The sequence below is a fragment of the Rhodamnia argentea genome, chromosome 5 (genome assembly GCF_020921035.1).
Source record: "Rhodamnia argentea isolate NSW1041297 chromosome 5, ASM2092103v1, whole genome shotgun sequence".
Lineage (NCBI taxonomy): Eukaryota > Viridiplantae > Streptophyta > Magnoliopsida > Myrtales > Myrtaceae > Rhodamnia > Rhodamnia argentea.
Window position 1 is genome coordinate 19,886,890 of NC_063154.1, and position 27,722 is coordinate 19,914,611.

At 40.9% G+C, this 27,722-nt stretch overlaps 3 protein-coding genes across 3 annotated transcripts; 2 read left to right on the forward strand and 1 right to left on the reverse strand.

Annotated features, from left to right (window-relative positions):
- Window positions 1-751: 751 nt before the first annotated feature.
- LOC115737239 lies at window positions 752-1,963 on the forward strand. Its single transcript, XM_030669275.2, has one exon. The coding sequence runs from the start codon at window positions 752-754 to the stop codon at window positions 1,961-1,963; it is 1,212 nt and encodes a 403-aa protein (XP_030525135.2).
- An 8,878-nt stretch (window positions 1,964-10,841) lies between these two features.
- LOC115737139 (2-hydroxyisoflavanone dehydratase-like) lies at window positions 10,842-16,498 on the forward strand. The gene is made up of 2 exons (XM_030669129.2): window positions 10,842-11,221; window positions 15,733-16,498. Exons 1-2 carry the CDS (start codon window positions 10,933-10,935, stop codon window positions 16,374-16,376), a joined length of 933 nt encoding a protein of 310 aa, XP_030524989.2. The 5' UTR covers window positions 10,842-10,932; the 3' UTR covers window positions 16,377-16,498.
- Window positions 16,499-17,539: 1,041 nt separating this feature from the next.
- On the reverse strand, window positions 17,540-27,168 carry LOC115737221 (CDPK-related kinase 5-like). Its single transcript, XM_030669247.2, has 11 exons — window positions 26,521-27,168; window positions 23,082-23,212; window positions 22,733-22,774; window positions 22,532-22,640; window positions 21,873-21,951; window positions 21,460-21,756; window positions 21,263-21,375; window positions 19,736-19,843; window positions 19,447-19,509; window positions 19,180-19,347; window positions 17,540-18,152 (listed from the first exon to the last, which is right to left on the reverse strand). The coding sequence occupies exons 1-11, from the start codon at window positions 27,052-27,054 to the stop codon at window positions 18,015-18,017; spliced, it is 1,782 nt and encodes a 593-aa protein (XP_030525107.2). The 5' UTR covers window positions 27,055-27,168; the 3' UTR covers window positions 17,540-18,014.
- Between the last annotated feature and the right edge of the window lie 554 nt (window positions 27,169-27,722).

The window sequence follows — 27,722 nt, forward strand, 5'->3', positions numbered from 1 at the left end:
AGCATTTTCAAAGGTTGGCCTCGTCCAACCACTATCGACCTTGCCGTCACTTGGCCTAGTCGGCCTTGCTGGCCTTGTTAGGCAAGGCCAACCTCGGCCTTCGCCGAGCAACATCCTAGAGGAAGAAGGAAAGGAAAAAAATTATAAAAAAATGAGAAAAAAAAAAAAAAAAATTACCCACGTCGGTGACTTTCTGTCAAAATTGGTCAAAAGGATTAAAGTGAAAAATCATTAAATGGTGTATGACTAAATTGACAAGTTAGCATAATGTTTAGGACTAAAATAACATAATATAATTGAAAAATTTAAGGTTGAATTGACCGTCATATAATTGGTTAAGGACTTTTTGGACAATTCTCCTTTAGAAAATTTTGTCCAACATGGAATGGAACGGAACGGAAATTAAACACTATGTATATGTCGGAGAAATGCTTTCATGATAGTCCGACAGTAATGTCCGTTATTTTTTTATCATAGATCCACACACCATCATTGCATATTTTGCATAAAATGCTCATTAATTGAAAAATCGTGGGATCATAAATAATAATAGTAATGTCAGATTATCCGACTCATATATATATATATATATATATATATATTGTGGAAACATAATCATGCAATAGAAAAGGAAATAATAGTTAACCTAATCGTCCTTTTCTTCTGTCAATAAGAAATCCAACCGTACTCCTCCAGCTTACAAAAGTTAATTGGTGGCCATACTAATCATTACCCCGCACAAATATGAATCATGAGCTTTACACCGTCTACAAATCCCAAAGCCTCTTCGTCTCCTCTCCATTCTAGCGAATCTCTGCGTTCAGACGGTCTAGTCATGGAGGTGGTCTCGGCGGCCCCCTCCATGGACTTGAGCTTGGACAGCGCGACCTCCACCCCATACATCACTGCTCCTTCGAGCCCTCAAGCCTTCTGCAACTTCTTCAATCCATGCACAGCTCGTCCTCTGACGACAGCTTGGCGGAGTCGCTCCGATTTCGATCTCCGTGTTTGCGAGGAATTCCACGAGATCTCCCTCGTCTCGGACGAGGACGAAGTCGAGCGCTCTTGGAATGACGACCCGCGGTTCTCCATAGCCTTTGCATGGGAGAACGCCCTGCCGACCGTGATCCACACGAAGAGAGAGGATGGTCGTGCCGTCAATGACGACGGTGGCGAAGACTTCGTGTTCGATCTCGGCGGGTGTTCCTGCGAGAGCTCTGCCGCGTCTGCCGACGAGATCTTCCATGGTGGCAAAATCAGACCCTTGAAATCGTCACCTCCTCAGTCATCGGCTGAGTCACGAGATGATGATACTGCCGGAGGCAAGCCACTCGAACCTGGCCAGATCAGTCGAGTAGAAGAGTTTGGTACGCCGTGTTATCCAGAGAAAGGGAGAGAGCGCGGTCGAGAGAGAAACGTGCGACCATCGTCATCTTCTTCCTCGTCTCCCAGTTTCGGTCGTAAGGGGACGAGATCTCTCTCGCCCCTGAGAATATCCGACATTTTGCTCGAGCGAGACGATGAGGACGAGGAGAACTCAGTACTGAACATCCACAAGAATCTGCTGCCGCTGTCGTCCTCGTCGCCTTCTGGTTCTTTTTCTTCTTCCTCCACCTACTTTTCATCTCTGATATCCTTCTCGAAGGGCGATCGGAGAAAATGGAGTTTCAAAGACCTGTTATTGTTCCGAAGCGCATCAGAGGGCCGGGGCACGAGCAAGGACCCGTTCAGGAAGTACTCGCCTGGTTTTAAGCCGGGAGGGATCGCGGATCGTCCAGGGTCGGGTTCGAGTCAGAGAGCTACTGAGTCGACTCACGAGTCGCATTACAGGATGAAGAGAACAGCTTCGGAGGAGATGAAGAGGAGGACCGCACTGCCCTACAAGCATGGCCTGCTCGGATGCTGGGTTAACGGTGGCGGCGGCGGCAGCCGCCACGAGATTGCGAGAGGTTTGGGGTCTTGACACGTGGAACATGACCATCTTCTCAATCTTTTGACGGGTTTTCCTCCCGAACGAAAAATTATTACATAAACTCAGTTTAAGCGACTCACATCATCAATAGTTATGCCGACGTTGATATATATATAAAATCTCGAACTATATACTAACTTCCCCCTTCAGTGGTGTTACCCTAGTACTTGTGTATTCTGTCTTCTCCATCCGGTTCAAGATAGACCAGCCATGCAAGGCTCGTGAAGAATTATTCTAATTTGACCTTTATCCTTTATCTTTGTTTATTTTACAAGTTTAACCATCATTTCGCTTGAAACGTTGGTGTATAATAGAATAACTATGATACAAAGTGTACAATTATGGAAAAATTATATACTACGTGAAATTGACATGCAATACATTTGCATATTTGTAAGACTTTCAGTGTATCATGCTTTTCAAACAAAAGACTCTTGCCAAACTGTTGATTGTTCATGAAATAACGAAATTGAATGCAATATAATTGACAAGAGCCATGCTGTTTTTACTAACTCTGAGTAACAAAGTTGGTATAATAGCTGATGTGATAAATTGAAATTATTAGATGTTGAAGATGATACATTTGCTTAACTGCTCGATCGTAGTCTGCTAAATCACTTTTTATATCAATTTTGTAGAGCAGTCTTAATATCCTAGCATCAGTTAGGTGATAATCAGAAAATGACATGTACGATGTCCAAATAGTTACTTAAGGATGTATCATATGCATCCGGGATCAAATTCTGAAATTTGTTTGCTAAATGAATGAGAAATTTTGAAGTAAAATATCTTGGGTTAGAAACATTCAATAGTTGGCTCATTTAAAAACTATACGATGTTCTGCATCATGTGATTGACCCACAAGAAATGCCTTGGCAACATTACCAAAGTTGAGGGTATTCACACAATCATGTAAATAAGAGAACCTACCATTGTTTTCTTGATTGCTGATATAATGTTGGCACTTGGTTTGGCTTTTATTGTTGCCAAGTGACAAGACATACGTCATAGGTATGTGACGCTGACCAATAAACATTAGCTTATTAACTTGTCATCACGAAATATCTATCTCTTTATGCGTTTTTCAAACATGAATCAAAAGAGAGAATTTTCAAGTGTGTGATCTCAAATGATAAATAGTCTAAATAGTTGTAAAGATATTGATAAAGATGAGGTTCATGCGCTTTTGTTCTACTATAAGTCTACATTAAAAGTCAAGGTGGTGAGAATATTCGCTCTCATGCTCGCTTGGTAGGTTGGTAGCGCTTGTTACCATGTCATAAGTTTTGCCTGATGGCACACGTCTGATCAGTATAATGCGCTCTTCTCAAAAAATTTGATTTTCACGTACTTGCTTCCTTGGCATTTCATATTTATTGTGAGGCTAATTTCCTAAAAACTCATGAATTTTGGGTCTAGTGCCAATTCATACCAGAACTTTTTCAATTTCTCATAAAAAATTACTAACTTTCACTTGAGTCTCAAATCTGGCTATGTTAATCTGGAATCATTAATTGTCCAAAGTGGCAAGCTCACGTCATCAATAAGTACCCCTTGCTTACTGACCTGTATTTGAGGTATTGTTCATCATCATCTTGGCACGGGGCTCAGAAGTTGGTCATTCACTTCACTTTGATCACAACTTACAAAATAGAAAATAAATTACAGAGAGTACAAAATAAATGTCAAGGTAAATTGTAATAATCAATAATAACAGTCACAGCAACAAGAACACCACCACCACCACCACCACCACCACCACCAACAACAACAACAACAACAATAATAATAAACAACTAGAAATATTAACTGCATCAAACAAAAAGTGAGGTTCCAGAAAAAAACGAAAAAAAATTAATTAGAAGGGAAAAAACTCCATAAATGTATATATATAGTAGAAGGTTAACTCATTTTTCGGTTCTCTCCCTTATGTTGGTTGATCTTGAGATGAAAAATGACGTTGGTAGTTTTTCCTTATTTCTGAGTAGTTGCTAATTAGTATTATTATGATTGTTATCATCATCGCCATCATTATTGTCGTGTTAAACTTTGTTTTGGTTGTTAAATTTTCATTTGATTTTAGTTTTCTTTGTAAAAATGTCATTTTTTGTTTTATATTTGTGTTTGTTCTATTAACATTTCACATCTAGAATGTAATTGAAAATCAGTTCTAATTATTCTGTTTGAAAAAAAAATCAATTTCGTGAGGGCTACCCGTGCTTGTTGAGTTACCATGTCAGCTTCCATGATGTGTCAATTCAGGATTAGAATTATTACTAGCTTATCCAATTGTTCCATTAAAAAAAAATAATGGACCCGGCCCAAAAGCATTATTACTAGTGAGCTAGCTAGACAGATACTAGAGGGGGCAATGACTACAAGGACTTAAAAAATCTTCAACAAATAAAATTAAAATTTCTCTCTTGATCTGCCGCCAAAAGAAAAATCAAAATAAATAAACCAGAAAAGCAATTGGACCACAACAAGAGTGGAAACTCCAATTCAAGAGGACCAAGCAAAAGAGAGTCGCATGCCCTAATAATCACTGTCCAATTGTTTTTTTTTTAACAATTGACAAAGGTAAAGCAAGTGGAATCATCCAAGAACCTACAGAAGTGCCCCACCTCAAGAGCCTGTCAAACCCTAGCTATAATAATTCAAGAATCATTTGACCACAAAAGTATGGAGCCTACACATTCGCCTTTTCTTTTTGCGTCCATTTAGTCTAATCCTTTTGAAGTTTTTCCAATTATATCTAAACCTATTATTTGGATAATTAGCTGAAAGGATGACATTAACAAATTGCAAAAAGGTTATAGTAGTGAATTGCAAGCCATCAAAATGTTTAGGACTAAATCGGCAGAATTGAAAGTTTTATAACTGAAATGACAAATCATTAAAAAGTTTAGAATTTAATTGGCAAATCATTATCCGTATATATTTTTTGTTTGGGTCAAATTCATTGTTTGTAGATGGCGAGCTTGAAATCGTCACGCCTCTCGTGATCTCATCATCATCGACGTAAATGATCTTTAACTGAGTGTCAGAATCAAGAACTTGTCTTCTAAATCTGCATGTGCGCCTGTTATGAACATGACCTCTAGATTTACCACACTTCCGCCCATTTTCGATGATCTCATATGTCGGAGAAACACGTCTTGGTCCTCCTGTAGCCTTTGAACTGGATGGACGACATTTGCGCGATGCAAGTATCCATTCAAAAATGTGAAAATCACTTGCACTGAGAGTTTACTTGATCGGCTTGCGACCGACTTCTTGTTTGCAAAGAGGCCGTTCTACTAAGAAGTGACTCTGCAAACGAATCTTCTTGTATCAAGCCTCCACTGTGGATGAATCATAGCCAGTTCCAAACCCTTGATGTGCCTGAGCCTTGAATCATGAGGACATGAAGAGCCATGGATAACGTAAGATGCCTTAGCACCGAAACATGAACTTTCCAATTTCCTAGAAAGAGGAATATCAAAGTGGCGAGGAACATAGAGAAAAAAATTGCAAAGGTGACACACTACCACGTTAGTTGCTGATGTGGCACGCCTAGTCAGATCCGATTATGAATTGACACATGGCAAGTGAGTTGGAATTGCACGAAAATATATCAGAAGTCTATCAGCCGATGACAGGTTATAGAAGTCCCATTAACTAATGACATTAGCAGCTTCAAGAAATGTTTCAAGATTGAAATGGCACGCCAACTCACTTGTCTTACTCTCTCCACTCTTTTACGTTCCTTTGCAAGACTTTGTCCTTTCATTTTACTTTACACCAATTTTTATTTCAAAAGGAGAAATCTCCATTACAAAAAAACCATGGAAACTTCTACCCATCGGCTTCATAAGGATCAACATGAAAACTCCACCTCTAACGGGCTTCGCCTTTGGTCATTTTATGAAACTTCTACCCCATATGCTCGAGGGAGATTTCAAAGAGTTGACTCCGTTTCATTGTGAAGGTTGAGCAAAGCAGAGAGGTGTCAAAGTTAAGCATTCCACTCTGGTTCATTGTGAAGGTTGAGCGTTGTAGAGATGTGCGAAGATCGAGCGCGTCATAGAGGTAAACGTTATGAAACCCCCTTGTAGAAGTTTTGTAAAACGATAAAAAATGAAGCCTAATAGGGATGGAGTTTTCATGTTGATCCTTATGAAGCCAATGGGATAGAAGTTTCCATGGCTTTCTAATGGAGATTTCTCCTTTTGAAAAAAAAAAAATGGTGAATGGACAAAGTTTTGCAAAGAAACGGCCTAATACCCAAAAAAAATCCTCAAACTATAGCATATGTTCCAGTTATATCTAATTTTTTTTGTCTAATGAAAAATCCCATACTTTTACTTTTATTCCAATTTTACCAGCCAATACCCTAAAAAATCTCAACTTTAGCATTTGTCTCAATTATATCGATTTTTTTTGTCTCATATAAAATCATCAATTTTTACTTTTGTCTCAATTCTACCACCATCAACCTTAAGACCATAAACACCTTTAGTTTATCCTACGTGGCTCGAATATTATCGCCGAACTTACTAATGAATATTCGAAATTCGGAAACATCGAATATCGAGGATTGTGAGATGTGAGATCGTTTATTCAAATAATCAGATTTCAACGTCTAGTCGTTCTTTGGGCTATTGAGTGCTAGAAAGAATTTGAAACGTTTCGTCTGTAGTGGATCTATATCTCCCCGACAATGTGTAGAGAAAGCGGACAATAGAAGAGAGGTCGGGGGTTCTTTTAATGTCGGCTTTGCTGATGTGTAATTCATAAATAACTTGAAAATGCTACATAGAATTAACTAACAGTGATTATAGATGGAAGATTATCAGTAGTAGAATTGGAACAAAAGTAAAAGTTAAGATTTTTTATGAGACAAAAAAGTTTAGGAAATAATTGGGACAAATGTTAAAGTTGATTTTTTGGGGTATTAGGCCGATAGATTGGACAAAAGTAAAAATTGGGAATTTTTTAGGAGATAATTTTTTTGAATATAATTGAGACATATGTTGAAGTTTGAGATTTTGTGGGCATTGAGCCCAAAGAAACATTAAGGAGTAGAGAGAGTTGGACAAGTGAGTTGGCGAGCCATCTCAATTTTGAAGCTTTTATTAAAGTGTCATTAATACATGGAACTTTCATAGCTTGCCATTGGTCGACAGACTTCTAATTTTTTTTTTTTTAATTTCAAGTCGCTTACTACACGTCAATTTGTAACCAAATTTGATTAGGCAATGTGATATCACTCTAAGTAGCACCAACACGAACACGTAACACGCGACACAACAAGTTATTCTCAAAAAATAAAGAATGTTGACACGTGGTAAATTAAATGTGTATGAAAATTATCGTGTATGTATGTATGTATGTATGTATGTATGTATATTAGCGGTAAGTTTCTTCTTTTTCTTCTGTTAGGATTCACGATTAGTTTTTTTTTTGGCTAGCTGGGTATATTACTTTTTGGGGGTGGATGGGCATATAACTTACTTATATAGATTTTTGATAAATTTACATTTTGACCCAAAATTTATTGAAAATATTTAAAATTGACCCCGCGAGTATCGAAATGGCATGTTAGAATGCTAAACTATCGTGTTGCTGACGTGTGTGGAGCACTGATCATGTGTCGATCACATGTCGAAGAGTGTCAGAGTGTCGAAGAGTATTAGAAACGACATGGAGGCTCCCCGAGAGTGTCGGTACTTCCTAGATATCACTTACTATTTTCATCGAGATAAAAGGGTGAAGCTAGCCTAAGTTTGGATTAATTTCACTTTGATCGAGTCATTTTTGCATTTCGAGCATAATAAAAAATTGACCTAATTTTAGGTCATCTAAGGGGTGATCTTAGCCATCGTTTGGACATGTAATAAGTGTAAAAAACAAAGAAAAAGTTGGTCGCGAAGGAAAATGGAGGGGTTCTTGTGGTGAGTTGGGTGAGTTTAAGAGCGAAAGAAAGCTTGGTGGACCTCGAGGGAGGCTCGACCTACCATTTTCCACCGTCGCCTCGCCATCGTTCTTCCCCGTGAGCGCCGAGCAGGTGGGGTTTTGACCCTTTGTGAGCAGCCAAGTCCTCATTTTTCGTTTGGGCCGAGTGAAGGTCTTGCATATAGGCTATTTCGTGATACGTTTGTGAGGCGTGCATTTGATCATTTCTCGAGCCATTAATTGTTTTTGAAACCTTGTGTAACTTAATTTCATATAGATTGAGTGGTTTTTCCTGTATGGCCTACACGTGAGAAAGATCGTGAGTTGAATCTGGGCACGCAACCCGTTTGCTCAACCTGGGTTCGAACCCAGATTCCAGAACAGCTCAGACCCGCGACTTCGAGGAGGATTTTTGTTGTGATTTTGCGTGTTTTGGTCGTCCTTGTTTGGTTACTGTCATTCTCGACATGTCGTAGTACAACCCAATGCATGATTTTAATGTTTATTGCGTTCGAGATGCGAGATGAGGGGCCGTGAAAATGCTTCCGAAGACTGGTTTTCAAACCTTGTTTTCCCGGAACAGCTCAGACCCGTGAATTTGAGGTGAACTTTCGTCATGATTTGGGATGTTTTAATCGCTCTTTCTTAGTTGATATTATTCACTGCATGTATTAATACCCATATTTGTGCGAGTTTGCCATATTTCTCCTCGAGGTCCAAGGTTGAAGGCCATAAAATTCCCCCCGGAGGCTAGTTCCGGGCGTTTTGGTGCAGGCAAGGTGCTCGGTGAAAAGCCAACGAAGCGAAAATCAAGGCCCCAGTGGAACGACACCGTTCCACTGTTCATGCGCAACGCCTGGGACGGCGTTGCTCGAGGCCGCGTAGTTTTGGCCTTTTTAAATAAAAAAAATGTTTTAAAAATCATAAAAAAAAAATCAGAAAAAATTCCAAAAAATTTGGAAAATTCAAAAAATGTTTTTTTACCGTATTTTTAGTCTAATTTAGGCCTTTATTTCATGATGGAGGATGACCGATGTCCATTTCGATTTGATTTGTTATACACCCGATCATGTCTTAAGTTTGATTATTTGGGATTGTAACCTATATTGATTGGTTAGCATGTTGATTTAAATACTTGCATATTTAATTACAGCTCTTTATTTCGATAAAATTACCTGTTAAATTGCTTTCCTAGAATGAGGATAAGCATTAAGTAGATAATTGCACGAAAATGATGAAGAACCATTATGCATAATCATCTAGCATAGTTAGATACCTATAGGCTTTGAATGATAAGCATAATGTGTGGTCGCCTTAGGAAACATTAATTGGTTAGGTACCGAAAGGACGTTAATTAGCTAATTAGTGTAAGCAAGTCTCCAAACCTAGATGCGCTAGTTGTGTGGGAATTGAGATAACACTTTTGTATCTTGATTGATTTCTAGCCGACCTTAAGAAGCTAGTGGCGACCTCTAATAATGATTTAAATTGCTAGTCATAAAAACGTAAACCAATGCCACGCAAGGTAAAACTAGGGAGAGTCTGCGGCTAGATCGATAGGAAATACCTCTAAACCCGCTTGACCCTCGGGAAGGCGAAAAGTGGGTCGCGACGCCCCCAATTAATTTTGGGACACTATCTTGTAAGAAAAACTTCGTTGAATACATAAATGCGACTCTATTTTACAGTTATTCTATTCATTGATAGAAGGTAGCTGGGATCCAAGGGCACCTACATTGGTCCAGTGTAGTGCTAAATCACCCCATAAAAAGTTTAAAAGGGAATAGATCTGACTATTACGTGGGATTCAAGGATAGGTTAACATCATTGAATGCGATCACTCATGTCAGTTGCTTAATCTAAGTTTGCGTGCACACACTTACCTTTCTAACTAGAAAATTGATCCAATACTTTAAAAGATCTCCAACTTTAAGTCAAGTCTCAATTTTACCATAAAATTTTTTATTGTAACACCCAACTTTAGGTTCAATCCCAATTCTACCCTAAACTTTTTTTTTGTATCATAAAAAAACCACAAACTTTGGCTTGTTTCAAATCTACCCAAGTTAACCATCTGTTGAAGACTTCTTATTGACAATGGAGAGATGGAAAAGTCCCAAGTACAAGCTGTTCGAGTGTCCAGAACCGAGTATCCTGAGCGCAAGCTCTCTGATCACGAGAGATGGAAGACTCCCGAGCACAAGAGATTGAAGATTGAGCACAAAATCGAAGATCTCCAAGCAAGATGAAATGAACACGATCTTAAGAGTAAGAGTGATTGAAGAAAGTAAAAGTTACTGAAGAAAGTCAACCTTAATTGCTCTAGTTTTTATCAAAGCTTTAGATCTAAGAAGACGTTGTTTGGGATAACGTAGAAATTAATCTCCAAATGATGTCTTCGTGGATATGAAATTTAGGAAAAGACTAGAGCAACAAAGTAGAAATTCTACGTAGGATCACTAAGGCCAATTTCAGGCGGAGGGTTAAGAGGACGTATATAGCACTCAAGTAAAAGTTGGTGATTTTTCATGAGGAAAAAAAAAGTTTAAGGTAGAATTCAGATTAAACCTAAAGTTGGGGTTTCTCGTGAGACAAAGAAAAGTGCATAATAGAATTACGATTGAAGCTAAAATTGGGGGTCTTTAGGGTTTTAGTTAGGCCTAGAAATATTTAAAACTTTCATAGCATTTTTAAAATTTTGACGGTAAAAGAAATACTCCCTTGAAGAAAAAGTGCAAACAATCAAGCCAAGAAAGCTTCTCTCTCTCTCTCTCGGTGTAGGACTAAGAAAACTGTTCCAAGCGATGCATAATAAAGTCAAAGTATATAGCTTGTCAAAAAAAAAAAAAAAAAAGTCAAAGTATATGAACTAAAATGTTAGAAGGGTAGTTGTCGAACGACCGACAAAGCAACAAGTATTAAGTCCAACCCCCGAACGATCTCTTGTGTAAGTTCTGATCCGTCTGAATCAATTTGGCCCGGTGAGCGTCTGATTCAAAATCTTTCCATTATCTCTCGAAAGGATGGAACCATCCAAGGCCAACGATGGCGACATCCTCCATGAATTCTTCCCCTTCTTCAGAGTATACAAAGACGGGCGCGTCGAAAGACTAATGCCGATGGAGAAACTGAAAGTTCCCCCGTCCGAGGACGCGGAGGTCCGGTCCAAGGACGTCACCATCTCCTCGGATCCTACGGTCTTGGCTCGCGTCTTCATGCCCCGTGGGGCCGGCCTGGACGAGAGGCTCCCGGTCCTAATTTACATCCACGGCGGAGGCTTCTCCATAGGGTCTGCCTTCCACCAGGGGTACCATGAGTGTTGCACAGAATGTGCTCTCTGTTGTTACAGGGAATGTGCTCTCAATTTAGAAGAACAAGAGAAGATTACATAGCATTTTCAAAAAATAAAGAAAACTGAATTGAACTAACTAGCAACAAAATAGGAACTGAACAACAAACTCCTACTATCTTGTTGACTAAGTAAAACAAAACAAACAGCTAACAGACCAGCACAAAAAAAATGACCAAGAATGATCCTTAAGGCATAACCAACATACTCCTCTTTGGCTTAAGGAGCGGAACACATTCCAGCCTTCTTCTTCGATAACTCAAGTCTGCTTGCTTGCGGTGGCTTAGTAAACACATCAGCCACCCGATCTTCCGTCTTGCAATAGAGTAGCTTCACTTCACCTTCTTGTTGCACTTCCCTCAAATAGTAGAACTTGATCTTGAAATGCTTGGTTCTCCCGTGAAAGACAGGATTTTGAGATATGGCTAGTGCAGCTTGGTTGTCCACAAGTATCTCGGTTGGTCCTTCAACTTCTATTTCCAGATCCCGCATTAGCTTTCTCAACCATATTGCATGATTGGCTGCTGCAGTAGCTGCTAGAAACTCAGCTTCTGCAAGACTCGGAGCAACCACTTCTTGCTTCTTTGAGCTCCAGGTGAAACATCCAGATCCCAAAGTAAAACAAAAACCACTTGTACTCCTCATATCCTCGATCGAACCAGCCCAATCACTATCAGCAAAGCCTTGCAACCTGCAATTGTCCACTTTAGTAAACTTGACACCAAATGACCGAGTGCCTTTCAAGTATCTAATCACTCTTTTTGCGGCTACCAAGTGTTCTTCACCAGCACAACTTAGGAATCTTGAAAGCACACCTACCGCATACAAGATATCTGGTCTTGTTGCAGTTAGATACATCAAGCAACCAACTAAACTCCCGTATACTCCTTCATCGCCAGGCTCGGCTCCTTCGGTCTTCTGCAACTTCTCCTTTAGATTCATAGGAGTGTTCACACTTCTACATTCCTCCATCTCAAATCTCTTTAAGATCTCTCTTAGGTATTTCCTTTGACAGATGAATACCTCGCCTTTCCTCTGCTGCACCTCCATTCCCGTAAAGAAGGACATTAGTCCAAGATCGGTCATTTCAAACTGCTTCATCGGTCCTCTCTTCGGTTCCGCAATCTGCTCTTCGCAATCACCAGTGACCAAAAGATCATCAACATAAAGAGAGACAATAGCTACACCTTCCATACCTTTCTTCACATATAGGGTCACTTCACTCAAACTTCTTTTAAACCCAAGTTCCTGCAGATGCTTATCAATCTTACTATACCAAGCTCTTGGAGCCTGCTTCAACCCATACAAGGCTTTTCTCAACTTATACACATGATCTTCCTTGTCTCTCACTACAAAGCCATCAGGCTGCTCAACATATATCTCCTCCACTAGCTCTCCATTCGGGAAAGCCGACTTCACATCCAGCTGAAATACTTTCCAGCCCTTTTGTGCAGCAAGAGCCAGCAGCATCCTTATGGTATCTAACCTTGCCATTGGAGCAAAGGTCTCGGAATAGTCTACTCCCCATACCTGCGCATAGCCTTTGACAACAAGTCTTGCTTTGTGCTTATGTACTGAGCCATCGGGATTCAACTTTGTCCCGAATACCCACTTCACTCCAATCACCTTTCTGTTTCTGGGCCTCTCAACCGGATCCCATGTCTGGTTTTTCTCAATCATTCGATTTCTTCTTCCATTGCAGCACACCATTTCACATCTTCACTTGCTTCCTTATAGCTAGCTGGTTCAATCATAGCTATATTGCATCTCTCATAAATTTCAGCAAGAGATCTAGTGCCTCTCACGGGAACATGATCAATTAGATCCTCGACTTCCACTTCATTTGGTTCAACCCGCAATGGCACTACCTCCTCTTCACCCTTGCCACCTTCTACAGACCAGTCCCACTTCTTATCTTCCATAAAACTCACATCTCTACACACCACAACCTGGTTGCTAGCGGGATTATAAACTCTATAAGCCTTAGATTGCAAACTATATCCCACAAAGATACATGCTTTTCCTCTTGGATCAAGCTTATCTCTCTTAATGAAGGAATCAATGAATAGCAAATGCAACCAAACACTTTCAGGTTGCTCACCTTAGGCTTGTAACCATGCCATGCTTCAAATGGTGTCTGCTTGTTGAGAGCTTTAGTGGGCGCCATTCGGAAGAAAGACTGCAGTGTTGGCGACCTCAGCCCCGTAACTTCTTAGGGAGTTCTTTCTCATGTAGCATACATCTAGCCATCTCCATGATACTTGTGTTCTTCCTTTCACTCACTCCATTTTGCTGTGGAGTGTATGGCCTGATGAGTTGGTGCTTGATCCCTGCATTATCACATATAGCATTGAAACCGCCCGAGGTGTATTCTCCTCCATTGTCTGATCTAATTGTCTTGATATTGCAGCCACTCTCCTTCTCCACTTCTCTTTTGAACCTCAAAAAAAATCTCACTAACTTCAGCCTTAGTCTTTATGAAGTACACCCAACACATTCTAGTGCAGTCATCTATGAAAGTGATGAGGTATTTGCTGCCATTCAGTGATTCCTCCGGCATTGGACCACACACATCGGTGTGAATTAGTTGCGACTTCTCACTGGCCCTCCAATTTGACCTTTTGAAAGGAATCCTCACTTGCTTGCCTTGTAAACATGCTCTACAGCCGGTTACTTCCTTTTGCAACATAGGTAGCCCCACTGCCATTTCATTTTGCTGCAAGTATTGTAGCCCCTTGCTATGGAAATGACCCAGTCTTCTATGCCATAACTCCTCCTCATCTTGTATACTTTTCATGGCTTCATAATTCTCATCAACTGGATCAAATGTAAAACACTTGTTCCTCATAGGAATCCTAAAAAATATGTGACCATTCTCATCTCCTATGGCACACTCACTCTTCTCAAACACGACCTTCAACCCCTTCTCTACTAACCGACCCACACTCAACAGGTTCTGATCTATCTTTGACACAAACAAAACCTCCGTGATAAGCTTAACACCACCAGGACCTTCAAGCACTACATCACCTTTGCCTTCTACTTCTATGCATTCTCCATTACCAATCCCGACTTTAGACTTCACTGATTTGTCTAAATTGCTAAATAATCCTTCATTACCCGTCATATGGTTGGTGCATCCACTGTCCATGAGCCATCCATCTCTAGATGCATTTGAGATGAAGCAGGAGGCAACAAACAGGTGCTCCACTTCACTGGCTACTACGGTTTGACCTTCAGCTTGTTGTTGCTGATGCTTTTCCCCGCAAATGGCCTCAACATGGCCCATTTTGTGACACCTCCCGCACTTCACATCCGGTCTCTTCCAACACTTGAAATGAGGGTGGTTTCTCTTTCCGCAATGCTTGCATGGAAGCGCATTCCACTTCCTATCGTGTCCACCACTACTTGAACCTCCCTGGTTATGACTATGACCGGCCTCAACATGTCTTCTATTCCGGTTCCATCCTCTTCCCTTTTCTGCAGTATGCAGTTTTAGCTTGGCTTGCAGAGCACTTTCGATAGGCTCATTCTTCCTCATAAGCCTTCTTTGCTCCCGAGCACGTAGAGCACTTAGGACTTCAGCAAGTTTAATGTCCGAAATGTCCTTAGTGTTCTCAAGAGAAGCAATGGTTGCTTCAAACCTTTCGAGCACTGCAACCAAAATCTTTTGAACCAGCCTTTTATCATCTATATCCGTCCCTAGGACCCTTATCTTATTGGCTATATCAACTAGCCTATCAACAAACTCTTTCACAGACTCATTCTCCTTCATTTGCTGCCTCTCAAACTCCCTTAACAAGTTCAGCACCTTCATCCCTTTCACTCTCTCATCCCCTTCATACTCTTCCTTCAAATAATTCCATATATCATGTGCTGAATCCTTTTTCATGATTCTAGTAAATATGGTCGAGGAGACGGCAGAAAACAAGCAAGATTTTGCCTTTGCTTTTCGGGTTACTCTCTCTTTATGGTACCCGATTTGATTGATAGTTGGATTGTTGGGTAGATCAGTAACTTCGTAGTCCTCTTCCACGACTTCCCATAGATCCGCACCCTCCATGAAAGCTTGCATCTTCACTGCCCATGCTTGGTAGTTGTCTCCATCGAAGATTGGAGCTGTGATTGTTGAGAATGAGGCAGAGGGAACACCGGTTTGTTCCATCTTTCTTGTTCTACTTCGAATTTAGCACTCTCTCACAAGTCCCTTAAGATCAATAGGGCTCTGATACCAATTTGTTGCACAGAATGTGCTCTCTGTTGTTACAGGGAATGTGCTCTCAATTTAGAAGAACAAGAGAAGATTACATAGCATTTTCAAAAAATAAAGAAAACTGAATTGAACTAACTAGCAACAAAATAGGAACCGAACAACAAACTCCTACTATCTTGTTGACTAAGTAAAACAAAACAAACAGCTAACAGACCAGCACAAAAAAAATGACCAAGAATGATCCTTAAGGCATAACCAACAATGAGTACGTGAGCTGGCTCGTGGCAAAAGCCCGTGTCATCGCCGTTTCTATCGAGTACCGTCTCGCCCCGCAGAACCCGATTCCCGCGTGCTATGACGATGCGTGGGCCGCGACCCAATGGGCGTTGGGACATGCCAACGGGAACGGCCCCGACCAGTGGCTGACCGAGCACGGGGATTTCGGGCGGGTGTATATAGCGGGGGATAGCGCTGGAGCGAATATATCCCACAACGTGGCTGTCCGGACTGGGCGCGCCGGGGTTCCTGCTGGTGTTAGGATAGTGGGGGTGGCCATGGTGCACCCCTACTTTGGAGGGACCGCCGACGACACGATGTGGCTGTACATGTGCCCCGAGAACAGCGGGTTGGCAGATCCGAGGCTGAAGCCGCCGCCGGAGGACCTGGCCGTGATCGGGTGCGAGAAGGTGTTGGTGTTTGTGGCTCAGAGGGATCCCCTGAGGGGCTCAGGCCTGTGGTACCACGAGGAGCTGAAGAAGAGCGGATGGGGCGGGAGTGTTGAGATTGTGGAGCATGAAGGCGAGAGCCATGCGTTCCATCTCTTGAAGCCTCACTGCGACAAGGCTTTGGATTTGAAGGACAAGTTGGTGGCTTTCCTTAGGGGAACCATAACGGCAAAAGAATAGTGGAAGTGGAAATCAACTGAGGAGAGGCTTAGTCATTTTCTTGAATAACTATATGAACGCCAGATTGATCTATGGTTTGACTTTTATTTGATCATTTACACGCACAATGACCTGCTTCTCTATTTTGAGTAGCTGTTCCAACACAAGCAGCTCGTTCGATCAAAAAAGAAAAAAAAAGTTTGCACAGCTTCACGACAATGCACCGAGTTGGTTCGTCAATTAGGATGCAAGCTCGACGTATCGGTGCAAGGAAGCTTGCCCCCATGACTTTCGCCTTTCTTTGGACAAGACTGCCAGCGGAATCATACATTCAAACCTGCAATCATTTTCCAGGTTTAGATTAGCAGCAACGTCTCAATAGGACTGCTCAGAGAGAGAGAGAGAGAGAGAGAGAGAGAGAGAGAGAGAGAGAGAGAGAGAGTCCCAACTTATAAATGCCCGTACCTAGGAGTGATGGTTCCCAGTCCGTTCCGGAGTCCCTATAACTGGTTTGGTTCCCGGGCAATCTAATGGACCGGTACCATTTTGTTCTGCCACCACATTCACCTCCTAACCCAGCGACCACCAAGCTCTATCGTCACTTCTATTTCCACCTTCACCTCCACAAAACCTTGTCTCGTTACCTCCACTACCACCACCATTGCCACCACCGACTTTAAGGTCTGAGTGGCACCATCCCAAAGCTTTTCCAAGTACTACATTCACCATCACAACTACTACCGCCAGCAGCTTACTTCAACATTTAAGCCAGCCAGCAATGTCCCTGCTTCTCATCTCAGTGAAGACTAACTTGGATTAGAAAGATTACAGGAGCCTCCACTGCCTATGGTGATGCTCGCAGGTCAGAGAGAGAGAGAGAATCAGACCTTGTTTCCCCTTTGGACCCAGCTGTCGAACAGGTGAGCTACACTCCAGCCAGGGTTTCCAAGAGGACTGAGAGGCGAGAGGAAAGCATCGAGCTCGAGCGAGAGGAAAAAAGCTAAGGCATGAGAGCTGAGAGGCGAGAGGTAAAGACGCAGAGCAGAGCATCGAGTTGAGCAACCCAAGTGAGAGTCGAGAGGCGAGGGGCGTGCAATTACGAATATGGTTTGCACTTTGCCGATTAGAGGAGAGGAGAAGTAGTCACGCTGTCTGACTCGTGGTCTGGGGCAAAGGAAAAGAGGTTTACAAGTTTGCATTTTAAGAAAAATTAAAAATCAAAAATATTGGTCCGGTCTGGACGGTTTCCAGTTCAATCGGTCCGTCTTGCCCACCACCATCCAAAAGTCACTTCCCAGGTACAAACCGCATCAACTACGGAAGACAGGGAAAGGAAAAACACATCTATGCGGCGCTATCAGAACATAAAACATTTCTGTAAACCTCAGTAAAGCAAAGGGAAAAAATTTACACTTCAAAGCCTATTATACCTTCCAGGGATCGCAATGAATCGGACGGTAGATAGCTTTTCAGCAACTTGAAGAGTATGCACCTGATCTATACAGAAAGAACCGACGACCGAGCTTGAGGGGGTCCTTCAATTCTCGGAAAACCAATTTGATGCTTGCGAATTTCGGGTGCAGCACCTTATTCTACCGTGGAAAACCAAGCCCGCGAAAGTCCTTGAGCTCTAGCTTTGAGGACGATATACTCAGTTCACTACGTCTTTGTGGCTGTTCGGCTGGACATTCCATGCAACAATTTGATGAACCCAAGGAAGCTTAGCTTCCCATCAGTGTGTCTTATCCAATCATGGAGGACGGCGTGAACCGGGACAGAAGGTGAAAGACCAAGTTCCTGACATTGAATTCAAGTAGAAAAAAATTAACAGAGAGAAAAGGAAGATGAACATGACCAAAACTGTTCCAGTCGTTCTTGACGTAAGATGATCAGGCCCAAAGAAGTGAGCCCATGGCAAACAATTACTCAATGAGAGAAATTTTCAGACATTAAACCCAAGCCAAGCCACATAATTATCGCACTAGGGTTTCTTAAGCATCATTTCGGAGGGAAATTGCATCCCATAGTTCAAAAGCAAAGATTCACTAGAATTCAATAATCTTCAATGGATCTCTCCACTACAGAAAGTGTTACAATTCCCCAGATGTTTCTAAATTCCTACTCTAACGTAAAATGTGACGAAAGAATAAATAAATCCTACTTCCGAATCAAACTTGGCAAAATGAAAACCCTAATATAAGTCTAATCCAAAATAGATAAGCCAACAAATTAAACAGGGTGTTGAACTGTAATCCAATTAGAACTTTTATTTGAGTTGTGAATTGACGCAACAATCCATCTTCACCTAAGCTTTGTAATACAGACATCAATATTATAACAAAACTTGTTTGATCACGTTGGCTGCATCAGTGGATTTTGTCATATACTGGAAAAGAGGCAGTCATAGATGCATAATCATACAAATTACTGCACCGATTTATGGATTGGAATCTAGGGTCTAAGTAAGTAAGACAAGGTTTCAATCTAAGGAAGTGGAATTGACCAAGGACCATAAAAAGGAGAACACAACATTTAAGGCGGCACAAGAAAATCAGAGACAATACGGTAAAAGGCAACGCTTATTTCTCTACCATTCTCCCCATGTTTTGTGTCTGATAATTTTCAAAAGTGCTTCAATTTCTCCGTTTTCAGCGACATGTCTCATTTGACAACATGCAATTTCGCGGGGAGAACCATTTGAGTATGTTAAGCATTTGTGGATTGAATGACTCGGCACTATCAGGGGGGTAATTGAAACTAATTGTGTGCTTAAAAATCCAGAGATAATGCTAATAGATTCAAAAGCCAGAACAATTAAACTCACCGAAGCAAGTTCATCAATTACGATGGCCCTGTTTCCATCCTTCTCAAAATGTTCGTATGCGGAACGGGCATGCTGTTCCCAATTATCAAGTGCCTCCATCTGATGGACGCTCAAAGCAGCTGCACAGAACTCTTCGAAATCCATCCTTCTGTATTGAAGTGCGTTTAGCTGAGATGAACAGCATATTCATGGTTAGACAGCTAGCAAACACAAGAATCTAAATTGACAAATAATTCATGGAACAGTGTGAAATTAAAGCGCGTCTACCGATGCTAGGAAATCAGGAATGCGAGACTCTTTCATTGCATCAGTTGCATTTCTCATCAGGGCCTGCCAAGAATAAAGATTGATGAGAAACTTGCACTGATAACAATTACATGATCTCCATGCCCCGTCTGTGATATGTATGTGTACGTGTGCCAGCAAATGTGTGCTCATAGTGTACAATACGTGTTGTGTACTATACATATACATGCATACATACATATGTATATTTATATATGGAGAGAGAGAGAGAGAGAGAGAGAGCGAGTGAGCAAAGGGGGATGACACTAACCAGCTTCAAATTTTCTAAAGTTATGCTGCCACTTTTATTTGGTTCGAGCAGCGTAAATTGTTCTCTCAGGTAAACTAGTTCATCCACTGTCAATGTCTTTGCTAACGCCTGCGATAATATATTGCATGATATTCAGAAAATTTTGGTTGAACAAATAGCAAACACTGAAACCTTGTAATTGTAACATTCATTGTGCATCTCAATTTAAGATGTTGCTAGAAGTCCACTCCAAACCTGAGTCTAAAATTTAAGCTCAAGAATTCAAGCTCTCTCTCTCTATCCATGAAGAATCCAGGCTTAGAAGCTGTGAGATAGTCACTACATATAAATTCAGTTTCTTAATTAGATATCAGCTGAGAAACTAAATAATCCTGTTGCACAACTTAATTGGATCCAAGGGAATTTGTGAGGCTCTTCATCAAAAGCCTCTCTGATTCCCAGATTAAACAAAACTTTCAAGCACTGAAACAGTTCAATCACATTACAGTGGTAACGCTTTCAAAGAAGTGGGAAAGTGAACTATGCAATGGAAGTATTGTTGGTCAAGCCTGCACTTTCTCAGCATGAAGTGGAACTAAGCACGGAACCACTAAATGAGAGCACTACTTTGAATGTGCTAAACTGAGTGGGATGAAGATGGCACTTGAGGCAACAATATCTTGCTCTGCTCTAAAGTAGTCAAAACATTCAGCCCAATAGAGTGACAGTAAGGCAGTAGAAATAGCTGCAATTATTAACCTATCATAGACAATGATCAAATCCAAATGCATTGTGGAGGGTCAACCTTAAAAACTCGATAATTCGTAAAACCACCCAAACTACCCTTCCCTATCTCATCAGATAGATAATAACAAGCAGTATCAATGTTTTTAATCAAAATGTAAATTTCGAAAGTGATTTGAGTGCCACTCCAATTGTCTGAATCATCAAATGGACTCTTTTTTTCGCTTACGGGAACTTACAAAGTAGACTCAGGTTGGATATCAGAACACAAAGAAAGTTAAGGTAAAGATAACCGGCATTGTACTAACTCATGACGTGAGTCCATTTTCCGAATGATTGTACCCTTCTAAGTTTTGGATTGCGAATAAATCATAACAGCTCTCACTGAGCCAGATGATCTATCAATGCTGCCAGCTGCTATTTTCCTAATCATTTATTTTAGAATCGAAAAAGAGGACATTGACAAATGCACACACATACACACAAGGGTGCAGGAGCACACGCATCTGAGTCACTTAAAATGCCCTGGCCAAAGCAGCCACTTTTGGCAGTGTAGGAAGTAGTCATCAGAAGACATCCAATAAGCATGCATTCATCAGAGCTTTCTTACAATGCTTTACATTAATGAAGCCTCCAAAAGAGGCCCTTATTGAAGTTTAGCTTTTCTTTCTAAAATTTAATATTGGGGGAGAAAGAACATCGAAGAAACAAGCAACTATATGAGACTAATCAATTTCAAACAAAGAAAAAAGTGCAACGCTTCAGTTCAAGAAGAGTTTTAAGGCAAGCATAAAGACATCATACCCTTAATGCAGCTCTTCGCAAAGACGATGACCGCATATAAGCCTTCATGAGTTTAAATATAAGTATGTCTAGAGGGACTTTCACACCATTATAATTCCGAATCCAAGGATGGCCTGTGCATGGAAGAGAAAGCTTACAACCTGTCAGTCTACTTCTATGAGACGCTCACTATTAGAATTAGCAAGACGAACACTCACTCAAAGCCTGAGCGGCACTCATACGTCTCCTGGGATCCTTGTTCAACAGACGCTTGACAAAGTCCTTTGCCTCTGAAGATAAAGAAGGCCATGGCGGTTCATCAAAACTTGGCTCAGCTTTCAGGACTGTGCGGAAAATTCCAGACTCTGTCCTTGCCCAAAATGGCCGACTACCACATAAAAGAATATAAGCTATCACACCGACACTCCAGACATCAGCCTCTGTAGTGTAGGATCTATGTAAAACTTCAGGGGCAACATAATAGGCACTTCCAACTATGTCATTAAGCTTTTCATCTGTAATAATTGTTGAGCACCAACAAGCGTCAGAATTTAGATACCCTATCAGAACCCATTATGGTGATGCTTAGAATCACACTGCAGGGACTTAATGTAAAGCCCCAGGAACAAACCTGGCCTCACAAAATCTGACAAGCCGAAATCTATTGCCTTCAATTGGGAATTCTCTTCCTTCGATGTATAAAGAAAGTTCTGAACCAGCAAATACCAGTATTTTACAATTCAGAATGGACCAAGTACTAGTACAACTAGCACACTTTAATGCATGAAAACAAGAAACTCAGCATTATACAAGTTCGCAGACCCAAACACCATAAGAGAAATGACTATCAAGTGAACAGATCATCCCAGTACATGACCACAGGTTATACAAGGACAGTCGGCTTCATTCTTGCAATAATGGATGTAAATACTTGTCACAATTTAAAAAACATATTTTGGATAGTCAAAAGCCAAACTAGCTTAAGTAATAAGCACATTGGGCAAGCAGAGGCAATCATGCTGCACATAACATCATCTTTTGAAAGAATACATTTTCTATAACAACATTTTGAACAGGTTTCTCAATCAGGTATCATAGTAAAACCAGACATATCTCACATGAATTCACAAGTTCCAGGAAACTCCTCTAGTAGTTGATTTGCTCTGAGGAGAAGTAAGAGTAACTACCATTACAATTACTTAAGAGTATACACCTAATTAGGCATGTAACCTTCCTAAGGTTACCTAGCTGCCTACTATCTAAATGTACCTAGATCAGAGTTTTGTTCACCTCTGGTTTAAGATCTCTATGAACCACTCCTTGGAGATGACAAAATGCGACCACGTTTAGTATCTGCACCATAACAGCCTTCGCATCATCTTCAGAATATTTGCCACCTCTGCAAATAGAATAGCCATCAGAGACTTAGCAAGAGGCACGTTACAAAGCACCAGTAGGAAGTCACTAAGTAGCCAGCTGAGAAAACATCACCTAGAAAGTATTCTGTCTAGTAGTTCTCCTCCTTCACATAACCTGGAATTTGCACGTAAAACAATGTCAACTTGATAATCAAGCAGTTAGGTCACATGAGAAATAGCATAAGACTGTAATGGTGATGGTATAGGTCTAGTGCCTCAGTATTTAGAGCACAAGAATTACATGTTTGAATAAAAAGATGAACAAAGTCAGTGACCCAAGGAATAGACGACTCAGGAGACCTCTTGTATAACTAAAATCTATACCGAGTCCTCCCAGAAAGAGCTCATATTTAACAACAGCATCTGAGCTAAAGACAAAACAGAAAAAGGAAATATTTCACGAAACAGTAATGCGAACTTACTCCATAACAACGTAGACATTATCAGGGTCTTCAAATGCATCATAAAACCGAACTAGATTACTATGTCCAGACAAGGCTCGTAATATCTTCACCTCCCTCCGCACATCTTCAACTGCAATAGCTGTTGTCATCTGAAGAAGAAAAGGAAGAAAAATACCACTTCTATCAACAATTTGAAAAGGAGAGAAAAGACAAGGAGATAAGAGATCCTCAGATTAGTAAAAATTTAATATATCCAATATAAGGACAACATGAAGACCTGGTAAAGTGTTCTCTTTTTCTGACGTACAAAAGAAAATTTGAAATTCTCTAGTTATTTGCAGTCAACCTATAAACCAGTGACACATGAAATATAGCACATACCACATATACCAGTCCAATGAAGGCAAAGAATTTCAGCAGGGGCCAGCCAAGCTAAGCTCACACAGTCCCCCATACAAGCATGATAATATTTCCATATGACTATCGTTGGACATGAACCATAATGCTCATTAGGACACTATAAATTTGTTTTATATTGATATAGGAATCTTGAAATGTCAAATACTTAACCTTTCTGGTACTGACCAACTACCACGTGTAAAAACATCATTTACAGTTGATAGTTAAACCTTCAATTGATCCTACAGTTCTCATTAGTTCATTAGGGATATCATATGAGTCTCCATTCACAATAAGGAGTCTCAATAAAACGCTATGGGTTCAAATTACTCGTGTTTCTATTTAAATCTGATATAACCAGGCTGAGCATAAACCGTTTAGGTTTCATGATATGCTCAACTCTTGCTCACATCCAGCAACTAGCAATTGCAACAAAATGGACTCGAGAACCATTGTGTATTTTGCTTTTCAGGCTTATATTTTGCTATACACATGTGCGCGCGCGCATAGAGAACAGCCGTCAATCCCACTTGGGATTACTTTTAGCATTAAATTGACCTGTCCTTACATAAGAGTTCCAAATTGCTCTCCTAAATAAATGATTAAGGTATATATCAGTTCGTAAGACCATACATTTTTGTAACCAATTATTATGTCCTGCCTATAATCATTTTTGCTCTATTCTATTTTTTTGGGTTGGTAGTTCTCTTAGGACTTCAAATTAGAATACTAGTTAGGAGTCTGCCAGGCACAACTTAATCACCAAATTACCAGCCTGAGAATCACAAGAAAAACTCACACACAATTGAATGTCCTGAACATGGCACACTTTCTTCTTTGCAAATGGGACAAGCACATTATAATGAATACACCTTTACATGACTACAACCATATATCCTCACTCAGCAAAAAATGGTGCAAAGGCCCCATGTATATATGGTTAAGCTGACTTCTTTCTCAAGTTGACTTGAATGTGATTAGTGATAACACAAAAAAGATTCCGCTGCAGAACTCAGATGAAGAATGGAGAGTTATAATTGCTTAAACATGCAACCTATGCTACACACAAATACAAGAATAAAAATGGGTCCACCTCAAACTCAAGTGCGGGCCAATTTGATGTGGCGACTTGCGGATTCAATAGTAATATGATACTCGATAGTGGTTTGGGCTATCGACTCCCAATTTTTCAATGGAAGTTAATGTCTGTTCTTTGATAAATAAACCAATACGACCAGGGTTCTCTGTTTTTAAGCAAGCAGCCTGGGAGACTATGTAGTAAGTCACACACAGCCCACACGACAGGTAGGTTTGACCTATGATGTAATATAGCAAATGAGAAATAAACTTTGTGGAAGAAAGGATAGCTTATTCTTTCATCCTTTAAAAAGTGTTTCTCATCCAATTACCACTAGATGAAAAGTCCACAACTTCTCCATTTAAGGAAAACCATTTAAATCCCATCAGATTGTAGTTTTACGTGACAGTGTTCACCATCTTAGAAGACAAAAAAAGATTATGACCTAACATTCCTTGGCTTGGCCCGCATACAACTACATAAATACGAATATAACTTGTTCTTCTGTCATTCTTTTCGCCAGGTCCAATGGAAGAGCCAATTATGCATGCACCAGGCATAGCCAAACAATCAACTTCTAATTGTATGGTTTGCAGAATCAACCAGTTTAAAAATAATAATTAATCAGGCTTTTCTTTTCCTGTAAGGGATAAAGACAAATCAAACGAAATAGTTGTCATTTTGTCCGCTAGTGGCCCTATCGTATAATAGTTGAATGAGACCCAAAATCCAAACAATCGAGAGGTATCTAGTCCAGATTGAACCAATGTCCCAATCAGAGGTTCCCATCGTGCTCTGGATGGCCACAAGTTTGGGCTGGCCAACAGGCATAAAATTGACCAGCTTTAATGTCATGTTGCCTTCTAAAATAGGTCCATTTCAAGACCCATTCTCAGCCATGATCTTGTGGCAATGATTAGTTCCATTTTAAAGGCTTCAACAACCTTTTGGTCCTTCCTTTATCAGCCATCAAACAAGTCCCCTTCAAGCTTCAACCATGCACCGATAAACACGATGTGAAAAGTAGTGTAGAATATTCCAACCGCGTTTGGGCTTCTGATTAAGTTTAGCGCACTTGCTACAGCTTCTAAACGAAGAAGACCCCATCTATTTACTTTTTGGGACTATGACAGGATTAAAAAGAAAAAGAAAAACATCAAAATCGCGATTGCAAACTAGTGGTGCTATCACAAGTGAAGCTCCCTATTAGTTCCCAGCATTGACCAAAATATCAATAAACAAACATGTTGGCCACTTTAGAACTCCCGCACAGGGGACTCATCTATATCTGAAGCCAGCCCAAGTATTCTTCATCTAGAAAGGATTGCTAAAGCGGAAAAAGACTGAATATTCCCATCTTTCTCTACAAAACTTGCAGCCATCCAATTCGAACTTTAAGTCTTCAATTTGATCAGTTCCAATCTACCACCACACACATCATCCCCCCCACCTATTCGGATAGGCAACAGAGACTTCCAAAGGAAAAACAAAGTACTCAAACATACATATCAGCAAGGAATATTAAACAAAGTAAGGCTCCAATCAAATGATAAGTCGAAAACTTCACAAACGTAAGCAAATCCGCAAGATTATGCAAACAAAAATAAAACGTGTTTGTTTGGAAGAGGACAAGTTTGTGAAGGCGATACTGGATATCAACTGGGAAAGGAACACCCAAATTTTCTTTGGAAGAGGACAAGTTTTTTTTTTTTTTTTACATTTGAGACAAACCGAAAACTATTCTTCAATGCTTTAGAATAAAAAGGAATCTGATCAAACATCATGTCGCAAATTTTGCACAAACAAGCAAATCTGCAGAAGTGGACAAGATCTGACCAATTTTACTTAAACCCAAAAATGAAAATCAAATCAAATGAATTGCATACATCCAGAGATCAGACAATAGCAAGGATATTAAAAAAATTTGTATTCTACGACGTGAAAAAAAAAAACAAAAAAAGAAATAAACTTGGGACCAACCTTAGCCTTGGGGATGACCTTAACAGCAACCTGCTGTCCCTTGAACTCCCCTTTCCTGAACCTTGCAGAGCAGGTGTACCCAAAATGCCCTCTCCCCACTTCATCCCCAACCTCCAGCCGGCTCGTGAGCTCCTTAGAAAACCCAAACCTCTTGTCCAGTTCCACCTGGTCATCCCCCTCTTCCTCCGGTATCGCCTTCGCCGCCTTCTTGCCGTGCCGCCGCGCGAGCACCGCCTTTATGTGCTTCGCGGGGGACGGCGGGGCGAACGGCCGCTTGAAGAACCTCCGCGGCGTGGAGTTGGCGGACGCCGCTGCCGCCGCCGGAGTCTTCTTGAGGAAGTGGGCGGGGCTGGGGCTGGGGCTGTAGAAGGGGAAGAAGGGGGATCGAGGGGTGGTAACTGCTGGGGTGGGCTTGTAGTGGAGAGGAGTGGGAGGGGATTCGGGGGCTTGTGAGGGGTGAGTTTGGTCATCTGGGGAGCGTCCTCTCGATGCATAAGGGTTGGGTTTCGGTGGCTTAGAGGTGCAAGTTCCCATTTTTTTTTTCTCTCCTTTTCTTCAGCAGGGGGACCAAAAAGGACAGAGCTTTCTACTGCCCTTTCGCTGCTAAGTATGAGAGGAAGAGACCCAACACTTATTTTCTAGAGAGAGAGTGTGTGTGTGTGTCTCTCTCTCTCTCTGGGTTAATCAAGAGAGAGAGAGAGATTGGTGGTGTCTTTTCTTTGGCTAAGTGTTAGGTTGGCGATATAAATGCTGGTCCTGAACTGGAACAGAGACTGGGATTTGCTGATGCAGCAAGCAGCAAGCAGCAACGCAGGGGGAGGAAGAAGAAGAAGAGGAGGAAGAAGAAGAGGAGAGGGAAGTGATGCGTGGATCTCGTTGTCCACGTGAGATCGGATACGAGGAATTTCTCTTTTTCTTTCGAGAAAAAAAAAAACACAATATTCGATGGGTCTATTTTCTGAATTCTTTCTCTTTTCTTTTTTATTTATTTATGCCAGTCCATTATTATTTTTATTTCTATTTTTATTTCAAGTCTGCTGATACGAAATTTTTGCTTTCACTTCACAAATTCTTTGAGAAAGTGACCGGGTCACATCAATTGGTTACCCTCCCCTCCACTTTCGTCCTTTTCTTCCTGCCATAGCCTTCCGCGAGAAACAAAAGAAAATTCTGATGATTAATTAATGAACGGGTAGAACATA